Source organism: Castanea sativa, chromosome 2, assembly GCF_040712315.1.
Source record: "Castanea sativa cultivar Marrone di Chiusa Pesio chromosome 2, ASM4071231v1".
Taxonomy (NCBI): domain Eukaryota; kingdom Viridiplantae; phylum Streptophyta; class Magnoliopsida; order Fagales; family Fagaceae; genus Castanea; species Castanea sativa.
The window spans coordinates 37,021,853-37,032,552 of record NC_134014.1 but is presented as its reverse complement, the minus strand read 5'-3'; the positions used below and the strand labels follow the sequence as shown (position 1 = coordinate 37,032,552).

Genomic DNA, 10,700 nt, shown 5'->3' with positions numbered 1-10,700 from the left:
AAAGAGGACTAAATCAAGCTTTCATATATGGGGGGAACATTGTTCCCGAGGTACATAGATGGGATTCAAAGATTAAAAAATTTGTACAATAACTCTCTAGTTTATCTTTCTCTCTCTTGTTCTTGCCTAGACTTTCTCTCTCTAATTTTTTGAACCCTCTCGTCTATTGCCCCTCCCCTCCTTTTATAACCATCTTCCCCCTTCCCTTGTCACTCCAACTAGCTTGCCCCTCAACTAGATTTGGGGGATACTTGTCCCATCAACCCCTACTCTGCCATCTTTTAATCATGAAGGAATACTTTTTGGGGGTGCTTTCACAGTTCATATGAGTCACTTAGCATTTAATATAGCTGACATTAGATAAGGGACCTCATTAATGCAAATATGATTGATTCATTGGGCTTTGAGTTATATATGTTGTGTCTCTTGAGTTGAGCTAGGAAGCTGGAGGATCCCGATCCAAGAAGGGAGGTGTTATCCAAGGTCCCTTCACCATCTCGGGAAGAAAGGTTCTATTTGTCACCTCGGTTATGAGCCCCAGGAAAGGAAGTCAACTCAAATTTCCTCGACAGTAGGTCCAAATAACTTTCTCTTACTTAGCAGGTCATTTTACTTATTATCATACTTTGAACTAGGCCCGTCCCTTAAATTAGTTTCTTGGGCTTTGATCCTCGAACTGAGCTTACATTCATCCCCTCACAGAAGTGAAGACATTTAAACTCAATAAGGTACCAATTTAATTACAAAGTTCTTAATTTAATTTTCAATATTTTATTCAAAACCAAAAGTCAAATTATAGCCTATCTCTTTATTTTTTATTTTTTATTTTTGTCATTACTAAGCCTTGAAGTGTTTCTCTAGGCGGACGATAGTTACCAACTTACCATTGATCCAAGAAAGGTCCAAACTTAGCCCTATTTCTCTTTCCTCTCTATTGGTGTTAAGGGGAAAAAATCTTATTCCACTTCAAATCATTTCCCATTTAATTACGATTTATGAATGAATTGTTTTAGTGCTTCAATATAGTAATTCGCGTCGTCCAATCATCCCAGCATATTTTATATCAGTCCAATGTATCACCTTGGTATCTTATGTATTAGTGTCCAATAAAGCTCTTTTTTTTTTCCTTTTTTTTTCTGTGGCACAGAAGTAGCTTTTCACGAGAATAAAAAATTATCAACCAACAATAAATGCTCAACATACTTTCTCTGTATTCAAGACATTCATTTTCCTTTCTTCCTTTTATTTTTCTCTATTAGGACTATAATTTTCATACAATATATATTTTTTTTAATCTTTCTTTTTGGATCGTCCGGGCACCAAATAAGTCTAATGTTGGTATTTTATAGTAGCTATTCAAATAGAATCATTGGTTTGCTAAGTTTAGTAGGACTTGTTTTATGGAATGATCTAAAAGCAAGGTGAACTTTGCAGTTTACACACAACTACCCCCAAAAAAAAGTTAAAAAACAAGGTGATCTGGGATAATTTTTTTATAATCAAAACAATGGTGCAAGGTTGATCAAAAGGTTGAGGGGGAAAAAAAAAAGATGAGGTTAATCACTAGGTTGCTCCGTATTTCTCAACAATCAAAGTGGAAATTGTTCGAATGGTCTCCTGGTTTTTTTTTCAAGGGGTGTGGTTGATCACTACTCACCCGTGATTAGTCAAATGTTCTAAGCGTTCCTTTGGCAACAAAAAAAAAGCTATGAAAAAAAAAACACTAAATCTTTTGTAGTGCTATACTTAGAGGAAAAAAAAACTTTTTGTTTTGTTGCCAAACAGACACTAAGGAATTGTGGATACGAATACCCACATTTAGCCCCATAAAATTATTAAAAGAAAAAAAAAAGTGATCAAAATGCCAAGCTTTGTATTAGAAGTTGCCATTTGTAAGCAATCAATTAATCAAATATTAGAACAGAGCTTGCCATTTGAGAGCCCAGCCCAACTCTACCACAATTGGGCCAAATTAAAGCAAAATTTGATTCACCTTAGCCCAACCCAAGCTCGATTCCTAACGGCTAGTAAATGGTGGATCCAAGACTAACGTCGTTAATGATATAACACTCTCTAACTGTCAATCTTCGTCAAATACAATTTCAAATCCAAAAAAGGCCTTCTCTTTCTCTAACGGCTCTCTTCCCTGAAACCACTTTTTCTCTCTTTCTTTCTTTCTTTCTTTCTCGGACTCACATTCTCTCTCATAAATCTCATTCTTCACCAAGAACCAGAAAATCCCAAAGAAACCAATCAGCGTTAACTCATCGTATGATGTCGAATCTATAATCTCACAACCAGGTACTCTTCTGGGTCTCCCTTCGTTTTTCTTGAAACTTGTTTGTTTGCTTAGGAAAAGAAAAATGAAATCTCGGGATTTCACTTTCACCAATTTCCTTTCTTTTGGTAACCAAAGACGGTGTATTGGTGGTTTCTTTAATTATATTATTCGCATTTGAAGGTTTGGGTGATTTTCTTTTGGAATTTTCCTGGCAAGTGAAATTCAATCTTTGGATCATTTACTTTATACACGCATCAAGGATTTTTGCATGAATTCGTGTATTTTATATGTGAGTTTAGTTGATTTTTTGTGTTAGTCTCTGTTTGATTCACTAGAAAATCTCAGGATTTCGATAGATTAATTTTCTTTATATTCTTTTTGTTCTCAAATTACTAATAACTCAACCAGGCCATAGATCATGGTTTTCTGGTTCTTGATGATGCAAAAATATAAAACCAATTGTTTGTTTGATTCAAATTCTGCAAGTCGTGGATGTGAAATATTAAATATGAAATTCCATACTTTCTGCTAGTTATGAAATCTCCGAAATAAAAAGATTTAAAATTTATTTTCCTTCTTAATTAACGCAGATTAATTTAGAAATTTTTTGTGCCTTTTCTTTTTCTTGGAGTTTGTTTGTACCTCCATTATGTGTCTCCCACTGATGTTAAAAGCAATGAATAATTAGAAGACAAATGTTTGGACAAACAATCCTGCTCATTCCAAACTTTTGTCATTTAGTGAAGCTTTAACTTTAATAATAGGTTAATGTCAGCTCTCCCATTCTTTCGGAAGTATACAAATGTTCCACATGTTGTTAAACAAAATTTTTGAGGAAATTTAAGAATCATAGGTTTTTTTTTTTTTAATAAATAAATGAAAGTATAAAAAGAGCTAATTAGTTGAGGTCGGGCCTTGGTCCAATTACAAGGGTCTTTCACCTAAAGCAACAGGTCATGAGTTCAAATTCAGGAGTCGGCTTTCTCCCAAACTCCCTAAACGTGGGAGCTTTGTAGATTGGAAATGACTTCTAAAAAGAGCCAATTAGTATAGAGCACATTTTATTTTGTCCACTTTTCATTCTTCTGTCAAGATTATATTGAAAAAATTCAATGATTTTTGAATGCACAAGTTCATATTTTCCATTCTAAATCTGTCACTTGAGCTGTATTTATTTCTACAATACTCTATTTACTTTCATGTTTTTTTGCCTTTGAATAATGGGATATGCAATACTATCTTGGGAATTGTATGATAAACTTTCGAAGGATTTAAGTATTGCGAAGATGCATTCTATTATCAAATATATAGAATAAACTTTAGGAACACCGCTTGTGTTTGTGCTTAATGTTATATATTTTGTTCACACTCAGTCCAAGCCCAGAAAAAAAGAGGGTTGCCGGATGTCGAGAGCCAGTATATAATTTAGTCATTGTGAATATAGAATAAACTTTAGGAGTGACACTTGTATAATAGATGTTCCTGTGTCATACAATAGCTGATTAGAAAATTGAGGAATTCATTTGAACAATTATGACTCTTGAAGTTTCTGGTATAGTTAGAATTATGTTGCACGTTTATGACTTAATGTTGTCTCTTCTGGCTGCATGATGTTCTTCTGTGTCTACCTAATGGAATCATGGTACTCAAATCCAGTTCAACTTATTTTCTTAGTTTGTTTTTTGCTTGCAATCAGGAAAATTTTGGGATTTTATTGCTGTAAAATAAAGAAAATGGAGAGGGCTTATGAGGATCTAGATGATGCTAAAGCTGAGATTGAGAAGCTCAGGGCAGAATACAAAATCAAAGCTGAATTGTTTGAGAACTTGAAGAAAGCCCACAATGAACAACTCATCAAACTACAGAAGGCAAGTCTGGAAATTGAGAAGCAATCTCAAGAATTAAATGACAAGACACAAGAAATCTCTGAGGTTAAGCAAATGTGTGAGGAACTTAAATGCAGTTTCAATGAAAAAGAGTCTATCATTAAACGTCTGAGAGCTGCAAATGACAAGCATCGAGTTGATTATGATGAGAATTGCCTTAAATGGGAAAAAGAAAACAGAGATTTGATGTTAGCTTTAGATGAGGCCAATGAGAAGATCATGAATCAAGAGCAAAGCATTCGGGCACATAAGGAAGAGATTGAAGGCCTTAAAGGGTGTCTATCAGTTTCTCAGAAGAAGTGTTCAGAAGCAGAGAAAAGAGCTAAAGCATCTAAAGAACTGAGCGTAAGAGATGATATGTTGCTCAATCTAGAGGATAAGAACAGGAAGCTTGAAGATCAGCTAAAATGGAAGAAGGAGCATTTTGCACATCTAGAAGAAGCTCATGAAAAGCTACGAAATCAGTTCAGGGCAAGTAAGAAGGAATGGGAGCAGGAGAAATCTACATTGTTTGATGAGATTTGCTCTCTACAGACAAGCTTAGATTCTCAAACCAGAATCTCAGAAGATCTGAAAAACAAGCTACAAATGTGCAACCAAGCCCTGGCTCATGAAGAAAGCCGGAGGAAATATCTGGAAGTTCAAGTTTCTGAATTCCAGACACGGTTTGAGAATGCTTTTACAGAGTGCCAGGATGCAAAATCACTACTGGATAGCCTCACTACTGACAGGGACAATGAAATTTCAGCGCTAAGGCATTCGCTGGGCACAAAAGAGACCATTTATAAAGAAATGGAATATCAAGCGAGGAAGCTTGAGCAAGAAAATAAGGAGTTGCGGATATCCCTCCGAGAACTTCAAGAAGCTCAAATACAAGAATCAGGAGCTTCATCTTCTCTAGCTAAGCTACGAAACAAGCTCAAAAGTTTGGAGCAGATGCATAGAGAGTGTACTCCAAATCTTAAGGCTAAAGAAGCTGAGTTGAGTTCTCAACTGGAAAAACTGGTGGCAGAGCTGAATGACTCTCGGTCTGAGTTGGAGAATAAAGATGCTGCAATGAAAGAGCTTATGATGGAGTTTGAAGGTTGCCAGTCCTTAGCTATGCAGTTGAAGCTGGAGAATGAGGAGCTAAAACTAGGAATGTCTGAGGCTCGATTGAAGCTTGCAAATGAAAAGGCTGAAATGGATGTACGTGACAAAGAGAGAGAAGAGAATATTTCTCTATTGATGAAGCAGCTGGAGACGACGAATGCTGCCCTTTCTGAGGCTCAATTGAAGCTTGCAAAGGAAAAGGCTGAACTGGTTATAAGTGACAAAGAGAGAGAGGATAATGTTTCTTTATTGATGAAGCAGCTGGAGATGAAGAATGCCTCTCTGGTTAGAGCCCAGATAGATATCAGAGAAGAACGGGAGAAGGCAGAATCGTTATTGAGGAAGGTTGAGTCCTTGGAAGTCATTGAAGAGCAGCAGCTTTTAATGCAGAAAGAACTTGAGAGCTACAGGGAGATGAAGAATACCGCTCTGGTTAGAGCCCAGACAGATATCATAGAAGAACGCGAGAAGGCAGAATCGTTATTGAGGAGGGTTGAGTCCTTGGAATTCATTGAAGAGCAGCAGCTTATAATGCAGAAAGAACTTGAGAGGTACAGGGAAATGCTTGAGGAATCGTCCAGGTGTCAACTTCTCTTGAAAGAACAAGTTTTGCAGATTGAGAGCAGCTCAAAGGAGAAACTTACAGAAGTTTGTGATGCCTTAGAGAGAGCAAATACTGAATTAGCTGAGAAAATATGTGAGGAAAATGAAATTGAATTTGAATTGCAGATTTGGAAATCAATTGCCGAACATTTGAAAGGTGAACTTGAAGAAAATCATGAAGTGCGGAAAGAGCTAGAAGCTTCTCTTCTGGCACAAATAGATGTTGGGGAAACAATCAAGCAAGAGAAAAATGGCCTCTTACAGATGTTAGAAGAGAAAGACATAAGAATGGATAATCTCCAGCAACAGATTTTGTTACAGGAACAAGAGCTCAAAAAAAGGGAAGCAGAAGCTGCTAGTTTTGCAGGAATGGAGACAGTTATGTCCTTCGAGTCAGAGAAAACGAGCTTTTTCCAAACTATGACAGAGAAGGACAAGATTCTAGAGCAACTCGAGAAAGAGGTTGGGTGGCTGGAGCAAGAATCATTGAGAAGAGAATTTGAAAGTGCTATTCTCTCACAAATTGTTTCAGAGAGAACATTTGAGCATGAGAAAGAGAATATTATCCACCTCCTAGATGAGAAAAACCAGAGAATAGATGATCTCATGCAGTTTGTGAAGTCACTGGAACAAAAGTTTAATAGCTCATTAGTCTCTTTTTCTTCACAGCTTGCTGAGAAGCAGGCAGAGATTAATTTGGTCCATGAAGCTTGGGAAAAGATTGCTGCAGCTGAGATTTTGGCTGTACTAGAGGTTGAAGAGAAGAAGTTGATGGTTGGGGAACTTGAAGATGATATCCGTAATATACAACAGAAATTGGAATTGCAGGAAAGATCTTTATGTCATTCAAGACAGCAGGCACTGAAAATTGAAGCTGAACTGCATGCAAAACAATTGGAAATGAAGAATTTGACTACTCAAATGGAGACAAAGCTGCAAACTTCAGATGCCTTCATTAATGAGCTTAAGAGCGAAAAAAGAAGTTTACTTGAAGATGTCATGAAATTGTCGTCGGATAGGGAAAACTTATTGGGTTTTATTGCGGGCCTGAGTGACAGGATTAGTGAGTTGTCTGCTGCAGACTCACAAATGATGGGTGTTTTGAGCAATATGGTGCACTCTTTTGATAATAACAGTTCAGGGATGGTTCTGAAGGAGGAGGATGATGAGCTATTGCAGTCTGTAAAAGAGAACTTGAATATTCATTCTTCTCCTTCAACAAAGAAATATGAAGCCATTTCTGATGCAAGATCACCATTTAGAGAGCGCAACAACTAGCTGCAAAGAAGCTATATGTAATATATAGCTTGTTTGACACAGTATTGCTTCCTCATACATATGTTTTCGGCTTTAAGGCATGGTCCATGATAAAGCTTTGATTACTTTTAGCGTCTTTGTATATGACTAATTTGTGCATGTATAAGCATTTTGTTCTTGCATTGACAAATTACCACGAATTCAGATTTATTTATTTGAAGGACCAGAATGTTTCTATAACTTGTAACTCTAACCTACTACTATTAACAGAAGTTGCTTTTACTTCATGACTGTGTGCGTATTTCCAATGAATCGTCACTTCTCTTTCAGGGTAATGTATGCTTTGGTAAACATGTCTGCAAATTGTTGAAAATTTCTTCTTATTACTTTTCGGAGAAAAGAGTATTACTTTTTTCCCCAAATGCAGCTCAAAAATAGTTTAGAACAGTATATATTGATAATAGTTTTCATCAGTTAAGCGGTAATATTATTACAGTACTAATGTGTAATGCAAATATGGGATAGATGGCAGCATATAGTTAACTTGTAAAAACTGAAGATAGTCATACTCTCAGCTAATTGTTTGTGCAAAAGTACTAATATTCTTCAGACACGGGTCTATATAGGAACTTGCAAAGCATTAACTAGATCAATTTCTCATTTCTCAGCTAGATGGCTACAAAATAATCGTTTGATGGTATGAATAAATAATGTAGCAAAACAATACTTCTACTGTAATGGTTTGAGTTTGATAACAATACAACACTCTCCCCTACAGGCTGCAGTGCTCAGCTTTACACCACTATAAAGGTCATGCATAACTCTGAGAAGGAGGGAGATTCAATTCTGCAAGTCCCTGCCAGATGAACTTGACTTCTGGGAGAATTTTGATAACCCCTGCCTCAAAGCTCCAAGGTTTACCTCATTACCAACTGATGATGCTGAAAATCGTTAATAAGCCCCACGATCCTCACATGCTCAACACAACACCTGCACAATACCAAAAGAGAAGACCTTAAGAAAGTACCGGTGTGGTACCGGTCAAATACCCTCCGAAGGTTAAGTTAGAAAACTATCACAACTCTAGAGTGCCAAAGTTGGGTAAATTATGCGTACCTTAGTTTTTGAGGGTTTTGGGTTTTTATAGTAGTAGGGAAACCGACCTCGGTTCCTTGGTGAAGGGGAACATTTCCTTGTAGAAAAGATCCTCATAAATGCGCATATTTGGTGAGACCCTTTCCATATAAAAATTATGTTGACTAAGGTTAATAATGGAGCACAAGTTATTTTCGTTTGAGGCTCCTTGAAGACCAAGTAAACCATGTAGGTGTCACGTGGCTATGGCCAGCGTCCACCTTAGCGTCCATCTACGTTACTGTCTGTCTAATAAGGTTAATCCGTTCACTCACTATGTTGTCACGTTACCTACTCTCTTCATCCCTTACCCTAGTGCAATCGTCCAAAGTTATTTCTGTAAAATCTGACCATCCATTTCAATTTTATCCTCTTCACCAACTAATATGCTTGTTACACCCATTTTTGATACTTGTAACTATAAATAACATTACTGGTTTCAGATTATTCATTGAAAGTTCTGATACCTAACAAGAGACATGGAATGATTTTCTCCACAATTACTTGAGTAGCACGAGAGGCATTAAAAATTTAAAGGAGCCCAAGATGCTTCACATGCATAAAGAAGGAACAAGGAAAACAGTTTTAAAAAATAAAGCAGTGAGCAAGCTTTACCGCCTCAATGTTCCTATCCTCATCATCAAAGAAAAGCATAGAACTATAGAAGTGAAAGGTATCCCAGAACTTCTATGAATTCTCTGGAACTGCCCTGTTTTGTAAGTCAAGTCCAACTGAAAAAAAAATTACTGCATGATAATAATAATAAAATTAATAAAAAAAAAAAAGACAACGCAGGATGCTGCCAAAGGATTCATCTAATCAAACAATATCTTAACAAAGACTGTTGACATATAATCATTCATTCATTCAACTCTAAAAACATTTTCCTTTTCCCACCTGATGATTGCTTTTGGCTTTTAGATGGGGTGGCTATGCTTTATTTAATGGTTGTTTGCTCAGGATCACATAGAGTTTCATGCAAAAGCTTCCATAAAATATGTTGGTTTGCTATTGAAATTGGTTTGGTTATTGCCTGAAATCTGGCACACTAACAAATGCACAACTAGATTGCAAAAAAAAATGTCTATGTATATTACTATATTAGGGCTCTTATGTTTTATTAGTGAGTGTTGAGGAATTTATAATTTACTTCTCAATTTTTATTCTATTTCTTACTCTATATTGTAAGATTCATTTTTTAGTGTTCTTTTGGGATCCTGCATTTTTCGATAATTTATTTGCATAATGTTTATCAAAAGATATATAGTTTTTGGTAATTTTTATGTTAAATGTGTGACCAACAAAAAAAAAAAACTAAAAGCTAGCTTATTTCTCTAAAAAGAAGAAGCTAAAAACTAGGGGACCGTTTGCTATGTGATTTTGAGCAACAATTTTCAATTTTTCAACAACATTACACGTATTTTCATACACGTATTTTCATACACTTTTTCACCCACACGTGTTTCTAAAAAATACAAATAATATTACTAGAACAACGTTATCAAACGGACCCTAGATTTCCAAACAAACACTTAGTGGGACTTGATCCAGAAGGCATCTATTCCTAGAATCTTTATCCCACACAAAAACAAGTCATGGGTGGCTTTAGCTGAGAGTGATGCTTTTTTTCCCTTTATCATTTGTAGAAATTTATATTATTAAGTAATATTACAAATTTAGGTCACCTTTTTTTGGTTTTATTGGTACGATAATTCAACTTTGGGCAACCCTACCGCCAAATTTTAAATTTATAAAACATGTGGTGGTTCATTGTATAGAACTAGAAGGTTGCCCGCGCGTTGCGCGGATAATACTGTAAACTTTTATGTAAAATGGTTTTGGAAATTTTTGTACATATATTATAGCATAAATAATAGATATTTTCATTGCTAAAATCACCTACAATTATAGTAGAAACTTCAGAGTATGTAGGCATATTTTGTTGCCTACCATCAGTTGATCATAAACCAATTAATTGCAAGGATACATTATGCATAATTGCGTATCAAACTCCTTGAACCTATCCCTTGTCATACGAAATGTCTAACTAAGGCATTGATCTTATGAAGCATCTTCAATAATATTTTAATTATAGTAGTGCTAAGGTTGCATAGTGATTTATGTCTAGGCAAAGCAACAAACACACACTGATATTGTCAAGGCTCTCGTGGACAGCCATACATGATACTTGACCAATAAATAAATAAAGCAAGCAACTTCAATGATAATTGAGCTAGACATGATTCAGCATATTTAACAAATTTTTAACAAAGGTGTATCAGTATAATATATTTAACAATTTTTTTAATACCATTTTGAGTTAATATAGATTATAAGCTAACCTTCAAATAATGGAGACACCACATAATTTTTTTGCCCACTTAGTTCTTAATTTGTACCTTTGCGGTTCTCATTGTTTCTTTCTTTGTTCCTATTTTTAACAATTG

The 10,700-nt window shown here is 35.7% G+C and overlaps 1 protein-coding gene across 1 annotated transcript; it reads left to right on the top strand.

Annotated features, from left to right (window-relative positions):
• Positions 1-2,110: 2,110 nt before the first annotated feature.
• Positions 2,111-7,295, top strand: LOC142623743 (uncharacterized protein At4g38062). The gene is made up of 2 exons (XM_075797202.1): positions 2,111-2,301; positions 3,978-7,295. The coding sequence occupies exon 2, from the start codon at positions 4,015-4,017 to the stop codon at positions 7,138-7,140; it is 3,126 nt and encodes a 1,041-aa protein (XP_075653317.1). The 5' UTR covers positions 2,111-2,301; positions 3,978-4,014; the 3' UTR covers positions 7,141-7,295.
• Positions 7,296-10,700: the final 3,405 nt, after the last annotated feature.